A 21,054-nucleotide genomic window follows, 5' to 3' on the forward strand; every position below is an offset into this window, starting at 1 on the left:
CAAGTGATTAAAACGACCCCTCTTGTCCATACCGCCCCTGTTCTTCATGAGGATCCTTCATCTGTATTCCATGGGCGAGTCACGCAGTGAGCCGGGGTTGTCTCTCAGCTGCAGACTACGTGGCTTGAATCTCTCTCTCTCGCCCTTGCTTTCTCTCTCTTTCTCTCTCCCTTGCTTTCTCTCTTTCTCTCTCTCTCTCATCTGCCTCTCTCTGGGTTGCACACACACACACACACACACACACACACACACACACACACACACACTGCAGAGGTCGTAGAGGCTTACCGGGCCATGACAGGTCAAAGAGTCATCGTCTGCCTGCTCACACTGGCCGTCACACTCCACACACACAGAGGCATTGGCATACTCTCTCATAACCCTGTAGGGAGAGAGGGGGACGGATTGAAAGAGAGGGGGATGAAGGAAGAGGGAAGGAGAGAGGGAGAGAGAGGGGGATTGGAGACGTGAGTAGCAGGAAGTTGGAAACCAGTGGAATTTATCAAAAAGAGGTGAGGGGTAGGAGATAAAACGAGATGGTCAAACAATATCAATGCTTTCAGCAACAACTCAAACGGTTTATCCAATACAACATTACTTTGAATACAGATACAGGTCATTTTGGTAAAGGAAGCCTACAGGTCTTAGGTTTTGGGATTATTGATCGAGCCTGATCACCGGTAAAATGCCATTGTCAATATTATCGGGTGTTTCAACCCATGAAAAAACATATGAACAAGAAAACACTGACATCCTTATAATTTATTTCTTCTCATTAAACAAAACACCCAACCTACAAACAATCCGCCTTTAACCGGCTGCAAGACATATGCAGCTCATTTTCCTCTTCACATTGGCTTTGTATTTAATTTGATTACTTAGCTGTTTTAGAAGCTATTGAAAACTAGTGATGTCTCACTTATGGCCACGAGCAGTCTTTTTCAGAGTTAAATGGTGCATAAATGAATAGCAATGGTGTAATAAATTATGAAACTGTACCAGACTTTTGGCTACATGCACTCCATACAGAGTGTGAAGCTTTGCGGTCCTCTAAAATCCCCTCCCCTCTGTTGAAGCATGGTCATTTAAGAACTGAAGCAAGAGCGGGATAACTTTATCTTCTCCTGAAATCAATCAGGGCCTAATCAATGCAGAGCGGAGGAGTGGAGGTGTGCACAGGACAGAGGCAGGGAGGAACAGAGAGTTAGAGATCACTTTAGCAAGGAATCAAGAACCCAGGCATGCTTTGCTGAATGATGATCACAGCTGAGGAGTGTGGATAGCTCCACAATGGACCCCTATTAAAAAATAAAATACATACAAATATAGAAAAAGGAATTACAAAATAACACATCCCTCAATGTAAATGCGTTGATGTGAAACGCGAATCAGACACACACACAAACACACACGTACACACATAAAAGCAGTGAATACATATTCATGTGCAACGCTAATTGTTTCCCATGACCCTGCGCTGCAGCCCCACCATCCAGGTGTGATACAGGATGAATGTGTGCAGGTCAACACAAACAGTATGAGATGCTATCGAGAGGTAGCGAGAGGTGTGGAGGTGGGTCGGGGTGTGATGGGCTGGGGGGGGGGTTTAACTTTTTCAAGAATCAATTAACGAAAAGGACCTTGTAAGTTCCCCTCTATCGTCGCATTACAGCCATCCGCGGCCCAGGGAAGTCATTAAATGCGAGCGCCGCGGCGGCTGCGATGGCATGCGGCCAGTTCTCCGGCTCCAGGCTGCTGAGGTGGTAATCCTCCACGCTCAGACAGCACCACTCTACGCCGCGCCTTCTGTCTCAATACACACACTGGACACCAGCACAGACCTTTGGGCTGAGTGCGGATGGGAAAATGTGTGGTAGGGGGTGAGGGGGTTGGTAGGGGGGGTCTGAAATCAAACACAAATGAATTAGGCCTTATCGTGTCAGAACAAAAGGCCTTCTGTGAAGCATGGGATGATAGGAGTCTGAGACACTTTTTAAATGGCTTCGCCCGGATGAGTGGGACATCCCGGTGTGTTTGGTGGCGATGTACAGGCGGCTTTGATGCGTTGCTTTTTTAATTAATCTCTCATCGCTTTTACTCTCCCTCCTCTCTCTCTCTCTCGCACTCTCTCTCTATTATGCTCTGTGTCTTTGTTGCTCATTAGGACAAAGACAAGGCTTAATTTGCGGCTTACTAAACATATTTCAACACAATCTCAGTGCCATGTTGCCACCGCAGCCTGTTGGAAAAACACTTTCATGCAAACTCATTTAACACTAGTCAGATATAAGCGAGTCTGACTTCCGTTAAGATATTCCCATTGAAAATATGAGACGCATTTTTGCTCCCTCACTGACTTGTAGGGTGGGTGTGCGTGAAAAGGGTGAGTGGTGATGGAATACAAAGAGGGAGGGGGGGTCCAAGTGTGCATGGGTTTTGGTGGGGGGTGGGTGGGGGGGTCGGTGTGCAGGTGGACAGGTAGGCAGGGCGTGGCCCCGTGCGCAAGCAGAGACTGTGACACGCAGTGACACGCCTAGCCCCCCTGCCCCAATCAGAAGCCTCCTCCTCCTCTTCCTCCTCCTCCTCTTCCTCCTCCTCCAAGTCCTCTTCCTCCAAGTCCTCCTCCTCCTCCTCCTCCTCCTCCTCCTCCTCCTCCAGAGAAGCCAGTGCATTACAGATTCAGGTTCACTCTTCTCATTAAATATGATCTGAGTTCATGAAATACCATGCAATAATGTCCCAGGCTTGGAGCATCATATTCTTTCAACTCAAGTTGCATTCGGATTGAAGTGCCGCTTCTGTCCATGCATCGTTTCAGCGATATGATAGCAAATTCAGGACCATTTTGCATCTACATGTTTTGCCGCAATGTTTACACCATATTGTTCAATTGCTGTGTTCTTTTTTTTTCCAGGTACTTTCTGCTGTGAGCCAGGGATTTCCCATCGGAGATGAACAGCGTCATATTGTATTCATCCATTTCAATGGGTTTGGTGCGCACAACTCACCCTTCATACAGGTTGCACGTCTCCACACAGGTCCGTCCCCGGCTGAAGAACCTGCAGGTCAGGCACTGGTCCGGTCCGGAGCCCCAGCAACCAGCGTCCGAGCACAGGGGGTCGCACACCATGCGATGCTTAGCTGCACACACACACACACACACACACACACACACACACACACACACACAGGCGCACGCACGCACACACACACACACACACACACAGGCGCGCACACACACACACAGGTGCACGCACGCACGCACACACACACACACACACACACACACAGGCGCACGCACGCACACACACACACGCGCGCACACACACACACAATTACCCCCCCCCACACACACAAACACAGAAATAAAGCATACATAATTATAATATGATTTAATACTGTATTCATAACTTTTTTTAATACAATGTACAGATTTGTTCTGTTTATGATTGGTTTCTAAACCACCTGGAAAAAAAGAAAAACAAAAAAGCCTTGAGTTCCATCAAGGACGGGGCTGTCCCTGAGCTTGAATAACAATGTTCCTCAAACCCCCTCATCCCACATATTTTGTGTGACCTGCCAATCATCCTTGAGATGGAAATCCTTGAATGCATCACATGAGCACACAGGGTCCCTTATCCTATGTCCTCATCAATTGTTGAAGCGTTAGTGTATTGTGTTTCTTGTATAATTCATAAGAAGGTGTAATGTACAATAAGTATGAACTTAAATATTTCGCAGTATTTTGTCGGTGTGAGCAAAAAGCTTTGACTACATGGCAGGAGGCAAATGATAACACATATATACCGCATATACTGAGTGAGTGACTAAGACAGGGAGTGACTGAGTCAGGGAGTGAGTGAGTAAAGGAGTGAGTGTGTGTGTGTGTGTGTGTGTGTGTGTGTGTGTGTGTGTGTGTGTGTATGTGTGTGTGTGTGTGTGTGTGTGTGTGTGTGTGTGCAAGCATGCATGCACGTGTGTCAGTCACCAGCTGTGCAACGTCTTTGCAAAGAACTGCTGAGCAGACAGTGAGGAAGCAGCCATTGATGCCCGATGCAGCACCTTGCAGGTGTCACACAGACTCACAGACTGGTTTAAAACGCAGACTCTGGTGTCAGATGAGATGAGTTGGACGGGGGAAGGCATGGCAAAAATTTGAATGAAGTCAACCTAGAAAACTTCATCATTACTAATCATGACATCATTCAGCTTTAAAAGTCCAACCTGGTGCTTGATATTCTCCAGAGAGTCGATTATGGTCGTGTGTATGCCGGCCACGCTGTTCCTTCACTCTCATTAGGGCGGTCCCAGTGTGTTCAGTGCCCGGGATGGCAGGATTTAGAATTTCTTTCACTTTTTTTTCTTTCTCAATTTTTTCCTTCTTTCTCTCTTTTTCTTTCTTTTCGACAGGCTGCAGTATGGGCGAGCATTTTAAGTAGCTAAAGTGAAAATGTTAGGGTAACGCAGTACATAATACTGCTGATAGCGCTGGGGACATTTATCATCCGTTGAGCATCTCAAATCATCTTTCCTTCGCTGGCACATTTTCCTCAGGTGAAAAAGAAAAGTTAACTGCATCGTGGCCTAGTTTCCCGTGTCTAGATGTTCTCTTCTCCTCTTTTAGCTCTGCTGTCTCACAGACCAAAGCACGATTAAAGGTTTGAAGCTCATTTACTGGTTGACTTTGTACGTTTTTAGCATGTTCACGTGGGATTACGTTTCGTGTTTAGTTTTCTCCAATACTGACAGACAATAACTAAAGAAATCCAACAAATCATCCTCTCCTCTTCAGTTTTTCTCAAAGAAGGAGTACAGAGCCAGTGAAGCATGGCCATTGTGTAGCATTTTTCAGTTTAAAACACAAATATTTGAAGAATTGGACTGACAAGTTCAGATTATATAAACGAAATACATAACCTTAGTTGGTATGGCACTCTGGATGGCCAATCGCATCTCTTTATAGCGATAATTTCCAAAATGAGATAGAAAGCTACACCAACAGCAACACTGAATCCCATATGTGCATTCCTGAGGAACGGTTGGAACTCGGCTGGAGAACACTCTGCTTCCTATGAGACCAGAGACACGTGCATGTTGTGCTGTTCACAGGGGACACAGACACATTTGTTTGCTTTCCAGGTGCTCCCTCTGTGTCATAGCGCCGCTGGTGAGGCAGCTGCTCAGAGACTCGAGGAGAAAGAGAGAAGAAGAACAGGAGAAGCACGGCAAAGCATCAGGGATGGACACTCCTCCACCAACTGCTGGGGGGATTGGCGAGGATGGAGGAGATAAAAAAAACGGGATGCAGCAGACGTCTCATGTCTGTGACCTGGGCACTGCGGTGCCTGGCCAAGCGAGCTGCCCAACTCGCTCCTCCTCTCATCCTCTCAGCCTCACGTCCCTTCAGGCTGAAGGAGAAGGAGACGTGGAAGAGAGTGCTGATGACATGTGCTGCTGGGCCCGCCAGGCACACACCTTGGTGCCTGGTATACCCAGAACAAAAAAAAACAAAAAAACAGCAGCGTTACAGAACATAACTCGCTGGAAGGGAGGAGAGCGAGGGGACGGGAGAACAAAGGTGGAAAAGGAAGGCAGAGATAAGGAAGAGATGAAGAAAGAAGACAATAGAGCAAAAAAGTAAGAAAGAGAAAGAGAGAAGGGGGATGGAGAAAGACAGACAGAATGACAACGAGAGAAAAAGAGAGAGAAAGAGTGATCTCTTGGATCTTTTAAGATAAAGGATCAAAAAGTTGGCAGTGTGTGTGCGTGTGTGCGTGTGCGTGTGTTTGTGTGTGTGTGTGTGAGAGAGATGGTGTGTGTTTGTCGTAGCTTCCTATCAGTCACTTTGCCACTTCTCTATCAAAGGATTCATTGAGAGCGAAGCGGTGGGGTCCATTGGAAAAAGACTAATGAGTGTATAGGGGCAGCTGGGGGAAATGATCCGTCCCCACCTTTGGCCGAGGCAGGGGTCCGGCAGACCAGGGCCAAGCACTAAGCACCCCAGATCGCTGCCACCCCACCAGGCTCATTTCAATACATGATGAGCTTGGTCAGTCACCCACGTAAGGGAGCAAACACACCAGTATGCAAATGAATGCAGGCACACATGCACACGCACGTACGCACTTAAGCACACACACACACACACACACACACACACACACACACACACACACACACACACACACACTAGCTGCTCCGTAGTGCCATGTCTTTTGTTTCCAGCAGGATGGTAGTGAGCCTGCTCTTTTCTTGTTTCAAGGTTTCCACAAGGCTCACACACACACCGCACTCACACACGCATGCACCATGCAGAACCCGAAGACAAACACTGGCAAAACACGTGTTGCATATCAGACACGAGCCAAGCCCATGGTCGAGGACAATGCGTGCAACTTTATGGATTCAGAAGCACTTTGAGTCTTATCTGGGGAAAAAAAAGGAAAGCTGCTTCTAATACATAATAGAAAAAATTACGACAAGACTTAGGCCTGAACACAAAAGTAGTTGGACAAGGCTTTGCATCTAATGACAACAACATCGAGGCCAAACTGTTTCAGTCAAACCAAATGTTGATCTTAACTCTGAAAAGAAACTGCCCAGCTAATTATTTCCATTGCATATTTGTTTTTTTAAGCAGCCTTTAATATATACAATTGAATATACATGTGTAGATAATTAAGGAACTGACAAGTAAAGGTGAGGGATTTTGCATCTGAATGCAGCCAAGGGGGTCAATTGGGAATAGCCGGGGTGCGCCCCAGGAAATCGCCTCAGCTGGAGTATGTTCCAGCAACCGAGAGAACGTTGATTGGTTTTAGCCCAGTGACCCTCATAATCCTCGGCAAAGAAGGACTATTACCACCCGCCCCCCCTACGACCCCCTGCAGATGGCCTATTGAGCAGGAACTTGAGCTGAGGCCGCTGCCATTCACCTGATCTTTTATCGCTGCTAGCATCTCACTTTTAAGCCACACTCCACACGACCGCACAGTATGCTCCAGCATACAGGCCGTTCAGCATACACAAATTCAGCCTGGATTTTAAAATGACGCTGAGGATCAAATGAAGAATGAGTCTAGGAATAGGTCAATGCTACTTATAAACCTATTGTTAACCCACCCACTGTATCCCTTGGTGCCTATGACTCCATCTACAACTGGCAATTCAGATATCACAATCAGATATCACTTAAACGCGATTTTATCATTCAACCCATTTAAATTACAACTGGTGTTGGACTGCGGCTCAAGTATTCAGATTCATATCGGATATTGCTCCCTGGGATTATATAATTTGATAGAATGCTAATCTAGCGTGTCAATTCCCCAATGGGGGGGAACTCCTACTGTTTTTAAAAGACTTTAAAAACTGTTTAAATATCTGAGGATTGCAGGCCCTTGCGAAATCCCTTTATTGTTTAAAATCGCCCTAATGGTGAGGTACCTGGATATTAGCTGCTCATGTCCCTCTCTTGTGCCCCTACGCTCCGCATGAACCATGTATCAGCGCACATCGTGCTACAGAGTCTCATTGATGCCATAGCAGATAACTGGGAGCTTAACTCCATTGGTCTTTCCAACTACTTTCCAATGTCATATCGGATGTTTGGAATTAGCCAAGTAGCCTACTCACACATGAGTCCTTATACAAAGTATATACAAAGTGATACTTTTTCGTTTCACTGCGTTTGACCTAACAGAGCTAAGGGCCACGTATGGTGGCAGTTGGCACACCGTCGGATCGGAAGGACCAGTCGTTCCACAGCTGTCCTTTCTGCTGCTGCATGTTGATTTTACAGATGTTGATGAATAAAGCTAAATGTATGCTCAGGTCAACGCGCTTTAATCTGAATGGGACGATGCTGAAGGAAGACGCATCCATTTCCCGGTCTTAAAGATGTAAATAAGAAGCCTATTCTGGAGTTCATCCCATCACAAATGCGTCTTGGGTGCATTTACACCTGGCTTCTTATGCATTTTCATAACCAATTGCCCTAAACGCATGTTAATGGCAGGTATAAATGTGGTCTATGATAACATATTTAGTGCTCAGAAATGGCTGTATGATTTTTGGAATGTGTTTGCTCTTTCCCTCTGGCCAGGGTTGGAAAAACGTAGATTCTTCTCTGCAATTGTATGTGAGAGAGAGAGAGCGAGAGAGAGAGCGAGAGAGAGAGAGAGAGAGAGAGAGAGAGAGAGAGAGAGAGAGAGAGAGAGAGAGAGAGAGAGAGAGAGCGAGAGAGAGAGAGACAGACAGAGAGAGAGACAGAGATAGAGACGAGAGACAGAGAAATAAGACAGAGACAAGAGACAGTGACGAGAGAGAGAGAGAGAGAGAGAGAGAGAGAGAGAGAGAGAGGCACTGAGGATTTGCCTGAGGGAGAGGGCCCCGAGATGAGGGGCCAACTCAATAATGCAAATATTCGCTGGTTAATGATCATAATACATAAATTAATAATGTGTGAGCAGTTGTGTCAGCCATTTTAAGAACTCCTAGTTATTTTCCTATTTTCTGTAGAGCTCAACTTTAAAAACATTGTCTCTGTTAATTAATTTAAGTGTCATTTTGGGATATAAAATGTGCTCTGCAGTGCATACAACCCTTTTCACACTCTCTCAGACACATGCATGACATGCATGCATTTTTGTTAAGCCATGCAATTGTCTTTTAACATTGCTTTAATGCATGCAGACAATGTTATAGAGTATATGTTTGTTTAATACGTTAATCAAGTTGAAACTAGCTAAACAAAGGAAGATAGGGTCAAGTAAGCTTTGCTTAAAAACCACAGCATGCACATAACCTATCTTATTAGTCAAGTGTATGATTATTAACAATATCAATATAAAATATATGACCACCATTATATTATTAACTTGACCATTTTAATTCTTGTGAATCTTGTGATCCATTTGTTTTTTCAGTTGAGTTTATTTTTCTTTTCTCTAATCTTGTATCTGGGTGTTCATGACTTTCACACCTCCACATTGAATCAACACAATGTGGATTTAAATACACCTAAGTATTAGAACACATTTCCTGAAACGTTCGAAGAGTGCTAGGAATGTACTGCTGCATTTAGAGAATCCACTAGTAATGTATGTTGACTTAAAGGCTTCCTACTACTTGTAGGAAGTATATTTGCCATTTGTATATTTGCCATTTGCATTGGCGACATCTTGCTTCGTTTAACAGCTCAGCAAAATAAAAATAATAAAATAAGTGGCATGCCTGAGGCTAAAGTTGGTGTAAATTTTAGAGCAACATAGAATGGGAAAGATATAAGAGTTATGTACTTCGATGAGTAAGGAAAGGAATTGGGGTCTGGGGTCACACCAAACTGCAAGGGCCAATATGGGAACAATTTTAAGATGGGCATACTCAGAATCTGCAGCTCCCGTTGTACAGACAGTGGTGTGTGTGAGTGAAAGACGCTAATATTCTATATATGATCGAAGATGGTAAATATAACTACCATACACAAAATGTTTATAACCATAATTTTAGCTACTTTGTTAGAAAAACATCCAGCTGGAAGAACATCCTTTTTGAGCCCCATCAAAGTTTTGAAGCTTGCCTGAGTGCTCATCATTTAGGAAAATGTGAACCTATGTTTAACATACTTTCAATCCATCTTTGTCATGCAATACTTTGTTTAAAGAGCAGGCTTGGGAGTGGAAAATGAAGTGGCCAGCCATTTCGGCAGCTGTTTGTGTAATATATTTTATTTATATACTCTTTGAACAACTTTAAATATTTGGTCATCTTATATCGGAGAAATACATTTGCTTTGAAGCTAAATACAACTGCTCCACTTTGAAGTGACTTATTTTTGTTTAGGAAAGTTCTAGAAGCCTATTGCCTTTGAAACGCATCCCAAACCCTCTGATGAATTCCTGAGAAGGTTGGTCCTTGGTCTGGTGTTTTTTAGTCCCTGTGACCATGTCGTCACACACTTCCTATATGCAGACTAATTGCACCGGGAATACATTAAATTAGATGAATCCTCTGAGAATACAGACTTTATTCCCCTTGCATAAGCACACAGTTATTCACTATTCTTTTTATGTAAGTTCAAGGCAAACTCTGCTTTCAAAGTCTCTTCTGCTACACAGATACACTACTTGTTATGTATCTTCAAGGTATGGAGGGCAACAATGTAAAGGATAATGAACATAAAGGGGAAACAAAACAAAGAGTATTTTTTATGTTGTGGGGATTTAGTGTTATTCCTTATCACAATAACTTGATGACGTGATTAGGCATGTCTAACGGCGCTCGTGTTTGTGTGTTTGTGTGTCCGCGTGTGTATGTGTGTGCATTTGTGCCTTTGTGTGTGTGTGTCTGTGTGTGTGTGTGATCGTGCGTATGTGTGTTTGAGCGTGCATGCCTGTGTGCATGCATGCGTGCGTGCGTGCATGTGGGTGCGTATGTATGCACATGTGGGTGTGTGTGTGTGCGTCTGTGTGCGTCTGTGCGCGGCGGCTACGAGACGGTTACGGTGCGGGCGGACTCACTGCACTCGTGCGGGCTGCGGTTGTTTCTGATAAGGAACTTCTGGTTGGGGGCGCGGAACAGGCTGGTCCAGTTGACTGTGTCATAGTAGCAGAGCCGGCTGTTCTCGGCGATGTGGACGTTCCCGGCGCTGATCTCGTCCAGGGACTGGAGCTGCAGGGACGAGATGCCCTGTTGCTTCAACACCAGCAGGGAGATGCCACTGAAGAGAAGGGACCACATGGCGGAGTTAGGGAGAGGTGTGGTTGGTCATTTCACTTAAGGTCTGTTCCAATATAAAGATGCTCATTGGTTTGTAAGATATTAAATGCCCAAAAGTCTCGATATTTCCAGGAACGCAAGAATACTGAAATGGGGATACTCTGTAGGGCTTGGCTGGGTCATGCTGCTTTCCCTGTTTGATCGGGGGGGTGGGGGGTAATTTAGGGCGCATTTATCAAAATATACTTATACATACACTCTCAATGGTATTTTGCAATCATGTATGCAGATCTCAGGCTCGATATTTGTAGTTCATGAATTCAGTTCTTAGGCTACATGTTCGCAGTCATGAATAAAAATGTTATGCTAGGCCATAGTTACATTCTTTCAATATCAAACTTGTTACTTGTAAGCAAGTTCTTCTAATGAGTGGCCGTTGGGGGAAGTGACAAGATTGACGGAGGAACGTTTAAAGAAAACATTTGGTGAGAAGCAAGGAAAGAAGCGGTGTGCTCCGTTGTGCTAACTTGGGTTCGGACACTTTTCCTCCCATCCTCTTTTGTGGCTTTACAAACTGTGTTTCCTGAGCACCGCTCAGCTCAGTTTTTTAGATGTTGTTGCTGTTGTTGTTGCTGCTTCTTGAATCCAGACAAATGCCGGTGAACATAAACACACGCATGCATGCGCATGCACACAAAACTACTTTAGTTTGATAGCACAAGGGATGCAATACCTACATTTTAACTGGAGGTTGTTTCTGTTACCCTTTTAAGTGGAGATTTTTCTTATTTTCATTTATTAGTCAAAGTTAAAAGGATCATTTGACCAAAATTCTCACAAACAAACAATAAACAATAAATACATTTTTAGCTGCCAAATAGGGAGTGTACAAAGCATACACATTAACATACACACAAACACTCCTAAGGTTTATTATGTCTTTAGGTTGGAAGCAAATGGTCATAACAGTACCTATAAAGAGCTCGCCCACCGATGGTCACAAGGTTTGAGAAGACACTTAAGTCTGTCATGTTGTCAGGCCAAGACTGGATGTTCAGAAACCCTGGGTGAACAAAGAGAGCGAGAGAGAGAGAGACACACACACACACAAACACACACACACACACACACACACACACACACACACATACAAAGGTTGTCATGATATGGTCTTTATTAAAACATCCTCGATTAGACGAGAAGAATAAAAAGCAGTAGTGGGAATAGACGTCCCATCAAAAGTAATTACACCATGTTCCAGCAGCACAAGCACTCAATCACATCACATCAAACTAGCACGACATGGAATTCTCTTCTGGCAGATTAAGACATATATTCTCTTCTCCTTCAGCTCCCTGCCAATCGTTGTCAGCACCTTCCTTGAAAATAGAATACTATAAATACAGATGTGTTCAATTTGCTGTGGTGAAAATTCTTTCGTGCGACCGCCTTTGCATTTAAAGCGAGAACGTGTAGGATCTTTAATTTTATAAATTGCTCTAAATGTCCAATATGTCAACAGGTTGTGATTTAACCTAAAACATGAGACCTTCCCTGACTCTCTCCATAGTGTAGAACAGCCATGGCTGATTTCTATTCTATTTTAACTGGGACGGTTTTGCAGGGGGAAAAGGAAGGAAGTTACGTCAAAGTGTGGATAATGGCAAGCGAGCTGGACCTAGAGGTGGAGGAAGATGAGAGCTGGAACCTAGAGGTGGAGCTGGACTTGTTAAAGCTTCACCATTAACTATTCCAATTAAAACGTTTTTCGAGCGATCTGATTGACTTGAAAAAAAAGATCCGATCCCTAACATTTTCGCCAATCAGATTCCTTGAAGAAATTTAATTTTTTTACCGCCCTTCATCAGACCAGTAATTCCTGAATCTTACACATAGTACCTTTAAAGCTAATGATACAGGTAATAATCTGAATATCCACTGCATGATGCAATTCAATATGTATCTTTGGTTGCAAGACGTCGAAACAGTGCTTTTCCCTTTGTCTCGCCACCTCATCTACACGTCGTCATATATTATGTGTTGAGATTAAGGGCTATACAAATTAAATTGCCTTGACTATTGAGTGAGGATTAATGTTTGCAATTATGTACCATTCAAATTTAATCAACCTTTTTCCCCTGTCTTAAAATGACTAAAGCTGAAAGCAGGCGGTAATATCCACCTGCCCGTGCCGGTGAGACAAACCCGATATCACTTCATATAATATAATACACGCTTCCTCTCCCCATCGTTTGAACCCCGCGACGTGTTAACGCATAGGTGGCTGCTGCAAGGTATTGTCACTTATCCACAAGGAACCCTGATGAAATCCTCTCCATCATCACTCCTCGCACACATTTTTGTCCAGCGCCAACGAGCCGTTACTCAGACACGACATGGTGTGGACGTGAGATACGCTCCGGATGCCGTTTCATGTTGAAGTATATATATCCTCCTGCATTATCAGCCCCCCTGCATGATGAATGGTGAAATGATGAATAGGCACACCCTGGACCGGACCTGTGATAATGTTTGATAAATCAATATTTTTGCAATTCCTTTATGTGCCTTGCCTCCCCACCCCCCACCACCCTTAAACTTTTGAATAATTGAAGAGATTAAATGAAGAGCTGTGAGGTGGTGTATATACGGCTCATTTAAGACTCTCAATAATAGATTTGGAAAGATGAAATATTCATCAGTGGGAGACTGAGGTTGGGGGATTACCAAGGTTACAGACACAATTGGGACGAGAGAGAGCGAGAAAGAGAGAGAGAGAGAGAGAGAGAGAGAGAGAGAGAGAGAGAGAGAGAGAGAGAGAGAGTGTGTGTGTGTGTGAGGGGGCTGACGGAGGGTTGAGAAGAGGGTGATTGAAAGATGTGTAGGGTAGAGCAGAGTGGAGTTAGTAGAGGATGGAGTGGGAAGGAGCCCTTTTGAGAGTACAAAAGCAGGGTATCGTTTGTGCACACACACACACACACACACATACACACACACACACACACACACCCATGGGTACATTGTGCAGAAGCGTTTGCTTTACCTCCGACCTTATGTTAACCTTAACATACGGAGATCCATACCGCAGGCACTTGTAGGCCGGGGTCAGGCAATCTCAACGTGTTCATTCTTGTGTCAAAAGCAGAGAGTCAGTCGACTCTATGGCCTCGTTTTGCAGAAGCGTTTCGAATCCCTTCCTCAAAGCGCGATTTGAAAAACGCTTGTGAAACTGCAATGCAAAGCGAGACATATTCTGTCTCCTGGCAGGGAACAGTCAAAAGAGATAAAAGACAACTGTTTTCAAAAGCACCTCCGGAGCTAGTGTACGTCGGAATAAGTAATTGACTCGCGGATGGTTCGCAGCCAGGCAGAATCTCTGGCAGAAGCGTTTTCAAGTCACGTGCGTAATTAAGAACGATATCTTTCATGAATGTAGACATTTCGCAGGTGCTGGGTTCGTTGAGAGAGAGAGAGAGAGAGAGAGAGAGAGAGAGAGAGAGAGAGAGAGAGAGAGAGAGAGAGAGAGAGAGAGACATTGCAAGGGTGCAGCACAAATGCTAAATGATAGTCTTTGATGAGGAGAGAAGCTGAAACGATGCCAGTGCGCCGAAGATTAAATTCCTCTCAATGCTTTTAGCCGGACCGGTTGATGTGCCACAGGAGGCAGACAATCAGCGCTCAACAAGTCGCGGAGCCGAGCGTCGTGTTGGATATACAAAGAAACTAAACACATATTAAATCCCGGTTGAGGTCACAATGATTGTAAAAGCAGCACCATCCCTCCTAATGGAAACAATACAGGCCTACCTAATGCTTGGTGCCTTCGCTCCCCCTGGGCGTGCAGCTTCTTTGCAGCATCGATATCACAGGGCGACTGTGGACGCTGGCTTCTTCCCTGTTTGTTCCCAATGTGTAGTATCATTTAGGTGGCTAAGGGCCTATTAGCCCAGAGGCTGTTGCTCTATTGAATCGTTAGCGTTGTAGCCGCTGACATTAATTGCCTTAATGACAAAATCGGCAGCGACGGGGGAAGCCGCGCAGCTCCTCTACAGTGGGGGATCCGTAAGAGGCAAACATGTGTCGTTTTTAACTGGAGTAAGGTATAAGGTGTGTGTGTGTGTGTGTGTGTGTGTGTGTGTGTGTGTGTGTGTGTGTGTGTGTGTGTGTGTGTGTGTGTGTGTGTTTGTGTAGGGGGTGGTTTAACAACCACTGCTTGAAGAACCTTACTGTGCTTGGTTTGCGCAACAAACGCAGGCAGAGAAATGGTTTCAAAAAGATGTATGTTTTTTGTTAATAAATGAGCTGAGCAGTCTGAATCATTTAGTACACCCAAAAAAAAGATGCTTTGAATCCTAAAATGTGGGCTATAACTTTCAAATTGAATGACAATAATTGGACTCAGCTACATTTCAGAGAGGAGTATGTGTTTCATATCTGGGAGGATATATATATATATATATGTATATCTATACATATATATATACACACAGAGACACACACAACAGAAGTCCCCTGAGACCCAGAGTCACAACATGTATCTGTCAATCTATCCCTTTATTCCTCCTATCTCACATTTTTTTCCCCAACCATTCCTGTTTTCTTTTAGTTTTTTTGATGGGTTTCCCCAGAGCACCGGCCATTTGGCTGCTGGAGCCAAGCGAAGAGAGCCGGACCACAGACCGCAGCACGGAAGGCAGTGTCAAGCAGATCCGCCGAGAATGGTACTTGCTGTTGGCTGGCTCCATCCAGAAAGCAAATTACAGCCTCTTCAGTGGCGCCGAAAGGGCCCAAGAGTGCGGGTGCTCAGAGGTTAAGAGCCTTAAAGCAGATAGGACCGCGGCCCCGATCGTGGTACGGGCCGTGGCTTGACTGACCGGCAAAATGGCCTGGGTTGATCAGCCACACTTTGATCGCCCACACTTGTGTTTATCTTGCCTGCACAAACACACTCACACAGGTATACACACAAATGCACACATATACACAACCATGCACACACACACACACGTGCATGCATTGACAAACACACACATGCACACACATATACACACACAGAGATATTTACACACCGAACACACACACACACACACCCACACGCACACGCACACACACACACACACACACACACACACACACACACACACACACACACACACACACGCATACATAGACACACAAACACACACACACATACACACATACACAAAGAAACACACACACACAAATCCAAGAAGGAACAATAAAAAAAAAGAGTGGAATAAAATAAAAGAGAGAGGGGTAGGGAGAGATGAGGAGGTGGGCTGGATAAATAAAGATGTGGGAGGACTTCACTCTCTCAAAACCTTCCCTTTGACTTGGAAGCAAGCGGCAGTACCAGCGGTGGCCTCTGGGGTCAATAGGGGACCCGGGGAACAGGGAAGTGTGAGGGGTTGTCAGTGTCACTCTGACAGCTCCGGGGGGGGGGGGGGCAGGGAACAGGCGACACGCTGGCGACACGCCTCCCTGACCAAGGTGTCCCCTGACAGGTCCATGTCCCTGCCACTGCCCCCTGCTCCCGCTCTTCCTCACACCTACACACACACATACACCCACCCCAGCAGCTGCCACCCAACAGACACACATCCACGGTGTGTTCAATTCGGGACTTTTCTGTGACCATTTTGTATTCTTGACGCCTACGGTGGCATCCATGCGAGAATAAAGTGTTAATACTCCAAAAACAGGATCAAATCAAGATGAATGTATCAACAAATGGATATTGTTCCCTTCCTCATCCACCGGGACTAGGATAGCCGCCGGCGTAGGTGTGTTTGTTGTGGTTAGGGTTAGGAGTTGGGGTGGGCAGATGGGGTGGGGGGTGCCCACCCCATGAGTGATCCTCCATCAAGCATGGGGTGGGGGAAAAGCAGGTGTGTGTGTGTGTGTGTGTAGACTCAAGGCTAGGGCATCCCCAAGGGAAGAGCGAGAGGGAAAGAGAGAAAGATGATAGACAGAGAGGGATGATAGGAAGAGATGGGATTTATCTTTTGCTGCCTTTTCTGTCCTTGATGTGGGCAAACACCCGGGCGCACACACACACATACACACCCACACACACACACACAAAAACAAACCCCCACACACACACACACCTACACACACACACACACACACACACACACACACATACACACACACACACACACACACCAACAATAAAAACAACCACAGCACAAACTTGGCCAAAGAATCAAATAACTGTTACTTATTCATAGACATGAGACGATGACTTGTCTGTGTGCGTGACTTAGCCCACCTGTGATCTCTCGCACGGTGCGGAACACGTTGAGCTTCTCCGGGTCCAAGGCTTCGATGTTGTGATAGACGTCTCTGCAGGGGGGTTGAGGGAGCAGACACGACAGAGACAGAACATTTGAAATTAGAGGAACAGAGAGGTGGAAAGTAATGATTATCTATGGATTTGGGCCAGGTGGGCTATTGGAATTGGGCTGGAAGGAACCTTATCCCAATAACTTGATAAATAATATAATGAACAAGCTAGTACAAGCTGTCATTGTTAATGGTACACACTGTTTACAGAAATTAAGCGTATAGGACCCAACAAAATACATAAAAGATGACACTGTTCATAAATACATGATTGGACTGGACTGCCTCCTGTGGCAACCCGGCCCGGGCCAATTAAGGACATGCAGAGCACCTGAGGAACAGGTGGAGAAGCAGGGCTTAAATAGCCTGCTTCTCCACTCATTCGGGGCTCTCTTAGCCATGTGGCTCGGGCAAGGAGAGACCGGGATACTACCGTCGATTCCGCCCAGGTTTTCCGTTCTTGGTGCTTTTTTCAGTGGGAGACTTTGTTTGATTTTGTGTTATTAAAACGTGCCTTTTTGGTTTAGCCCAGCGAAGTTGTGTCCTGTTTGGGAGAAGGTTGTTCGCTCACCGTGCCGAGTTGCCACACTCCATGTTCGTCATGCAGTATGAATACATAGGCAGACCGCAATACATTAACACATCAAACATTAAAGGAGCTATAGGTAAGAGACTTGAGGGATGAAAGAGAGCGAGAGAAAGAAGGAGAGAAGGCAAGTTTATGATTATTGCACCTTTCAAACAAAAGGCCATTCAAAGTGCTACAAAGAAATAGCATTCAAAGGACATTCATTAGACGAGACAGTATATTGTGACGTATTTTAAGCACATAAGCTGCTCCCATATAGCTACAAGGAAGCAGGAACGAACATATAAGCTGCAATAACTACTCCAGCCAAAGATGGCAGCACCTTTAGACAGGTGAGGAAGCCGGAGCCAATACGTCACATAGGCCACGCCTACTTGATACAAACAGGGAGCGGGAGTCAGAGGGGGTCAGAAACATATGGCAGCCCCGTTGAGAGCCCTGGGGGAAGCCCTGAGGCTGGAAGATAGCTCTGCGGTATTTTTCTCCACGAGTGTTAAATACAATTCCCTCCTTTTGCTTCATAGTTACCATACCGAAATACTTTAACAAATAAACTGAGTTAAAAGCGATCTGGATTGAACTACTTTCTTCAAGAACACGGCAATATATACTGTATATATTATGCAGATAAAAAAAAAAAAATTCTCACCCTTTGATTCCAGTGATGAGGAAGACCAGGTTGCCATTGATTTTGGTGCAGTTGACAAATTTATCAATGTTGCTGGAGTCCACTGTCTGGGCTGTCTGCAAGCTCGCTGTTCCTATGCCATCACAGGCTACACACACACACACACACACACACACACACACACACACACACACACACACACACACACACACACACACACAGGGATACGCACAGGCGCACAGGCACACATACATTGCAATCATCAGGATTGATTATTTACTAAAAATATTGAGACATCAGAAGAAGTACCAATGGCTACAATAAGGTTTGATTAAATGATCCGGTTGGGTTTGATAGCCCAGGTAGCCGCTAACCTTTGGGGCAGATGTCAGTGCAGGGAATGCACATCTTGATGCGGTTCTGCTCCACTTCCATCTTGTTACTAGGGCATGCTCGCACACAGGAGCTCTGGTCCACAACAAAGTTGTCTGAAAATAAATAACAATGGGGGTTTTACACAGTATAGACATCTTTTTTAGCCTCTTTTTTTCAGGGATTGGGTGACAACCCAACCCTGACACTAACCCCATGCCGTTATATTGAAACATTCGCTTTTGTAACGATTTCTTCTGAGTGTTTTTATTTTGCCTTAGGAGCAACGCACGTAAATTGTTGAAGGTTTTTTGCTGGAGAATATAAACCTCACCTTCCACTGCGTGAATATATGAGAAAGAAACAAGTGAACATCTATGCCTGCCCCCCTCCATCTAAGCATGAGATTCATGATGAAGCGTTATCTTCACATGCAAATACAGGCAATACATTTTTTTTCAGAATTGCATCATTAATGTTTATGAGATGTGTATATTTTAAGATTGAGTTTATATCCTTGGCGTTGGTTCTTCATCTATTGTACCTGGAAGTTAAAAACAGAAAATTAAACATCTTAAATGTCTAGGACAGATAGAGAATGACACAATTTTGATGTGAAGGAGCAAGTCATAAAATAATGTGTGACAAAATTCAAAGAAACAAAAATTTGACTTATTCAACCAGTTAATGGACAATCACACGGGGAAAAATATACTTTTGTGGAACATAATACAAAAAAGTACAATGAAAAAGTGCGTGTGAGTGTTTGTGGGATATCCCAGATTGTGTTACTGAGTGTTACTTCAAAACTGCAGCAAAAAATAACAAGATCACAGGTGGCTTTAAGCCTGCGAGGATTGGAAGGCAACCCTGTGTAAAGTGTGTGTGTGTGTGTGTGTGTGTGTGTGTGTGTGTGTATGCAGGTATCCAGACGGTGGGTTCTTACGTGGACACTTCTTTACACAGAAGGCCCCGTAGGTGTACTTGGCCCCCGGGTTGTGCTCCAGCTGGAAGGTGATGGGGTTGTAGAGGAAGGGCTGGGGGCACTGGGTCACACACGCCCCGCTGTCGTTGAAGTTGGTGCACGCCTGTTGAAATGCGCACATGCACGCCCATACAGACATGCAGACAAGCACGCACGCACGCACACATACGGACATGCAGACAAGCACGCACACACACATACGGACATGCAGACAAGCCCGCACGCACTCACATGCATGCATAAAACCACATGGACGCACACCCGTGCACACGTACATACACTCGCACACATACATACATGCGCATGCACACACATACATCCGAAAACACACATTCGCATGCACACACAGACACACACACAGACCCAACGTGCATGCACAGCACACAAACAGTCACAGAAAATGAGAACACAAAGCATTAGAAAACAGATTCTCATATTCTAGTCATGATCTCTGTATAAAAAGTTGTATTTGCAAAACATGACCTCATGCCAAACATAAATAGAATATCAAGGCCTAGAGGTCCTGATGCCCGTTATTGTTCAGTTACATAAAAGACCACTGATGGGTAGTCATGGCAACATACAAGGATAAGCAGCCAAAAGGTCTCCATTATATCTTGTTAATATAAAACTGGCATGTAGCGACGTAGACACGGTCGGTCACGCACGCACGCACGCACGCACGCACGCACACACACACACACACACACACACACACACACACACACACACACACACACACACACACACACACACACACACACACACACACACACAATCCGTACACACACAAAGGCAAACAGTTGGTGGTTTATGGCACACTGAAACAAATTTTGTTGATTTCCGTTTTTCTGTGTAATTACATCAAATGCAAAATACATGCTTCAGTCGTCAATGCCCTATGAAGCACTGAGTCTCAAAATATGCATGTTCTTTTGATTTCACTACGCATTCAGAAGATTTTCAAAGATTTCTTCTGGCATCCGACTCTAAACACGGCTGTCCTACTGGTGTTTTGTAATTGAATAAATCATCGTGAAATCAACCATAACTTAAACCTGAACAATGTATGCATTCTTATTCGCAACCTCTGTGGGTTGAGTTGTAAAATAATTTGTACATGACCTTATTAAGACCAAAAAGTACGGTCGCCGTTTTTTCACACGGAATGAAAGTCTGGGATTTTTTTTAAGGAGTAAATAGTTGCAGTCGAAAGGTTACATAGGGGCCTGACATCGCCAGACAAATTCACAAATCCATATATTTTTGGAACCTCTCAGTTCATCTTCGATTTTCTTAGGGCATTATCAATGCCCTAAGGAAAGTGCCTCTGGACACAAATGGATGGACCTACAGCCATTCAGAGTCACAAAATGTGTCAGCCACCAGTGG

General features: G+C 44.8%; 1 protein-coding gene across 5 annotated transcripts in view; it reads right to left on the reverse strand.

Moving 5' to 3' along the window:
- erbb4b (erb-b2 receptor tyrosine kinase 4b) overlaps positions 1-21,054 on the reverse strand; it is a 241,435-nt gene that overhangs the window by 56,915 nt on the left and 163,466 nt on the right. For all 5 annotated transcript variants that reach the window (XM_079733037.1, XM_079733034.1, XM_079733035.1 and 2 more), the window contains 8 exons: positions 19,624-19,765; positions 18,680-18,793; positions 18,327-18,453; positions 17,015-17,088; positions 11,692-11,782; positions 10,521-10,720; positions 3,009-3,141; positions 289-382 (listed from right to left, as the gene is read on the reverse strand). In XM_079733037.1, coding sequence (XP_079589163.1) covers positions 289-382; positions 3,009-3,141; positions 10,521-10,720; positions 11,692-11,782; positions 17,015-17,088; positions 18,327-18,453; positions 18,680-18,793; positions 19,624-19,765 — 975 coding nt within the window. The remainder of the gene's footprint in view (positions 1-288; positions 383-3,008; positions 3,142-10,520; positions 10,721-11,691; positions 11,783-17,014; positions 17,089-18,326; positions 18,454-18,679; positions 18,794-19,623; positions 19,766-21,054) is intronic.

This window comes from Pollachius pollachius (genome assembly GCF_949987615.1).
Source record: "Pollachius pollachius genome assembly, chromosome: 3".
Classification (NCBI taxonomy): Eukaryota; Metazoa; Chordata; class Actinopteri; order Gadiformes; family Gadidae; genus Pollachius; species Pollachius pollachius.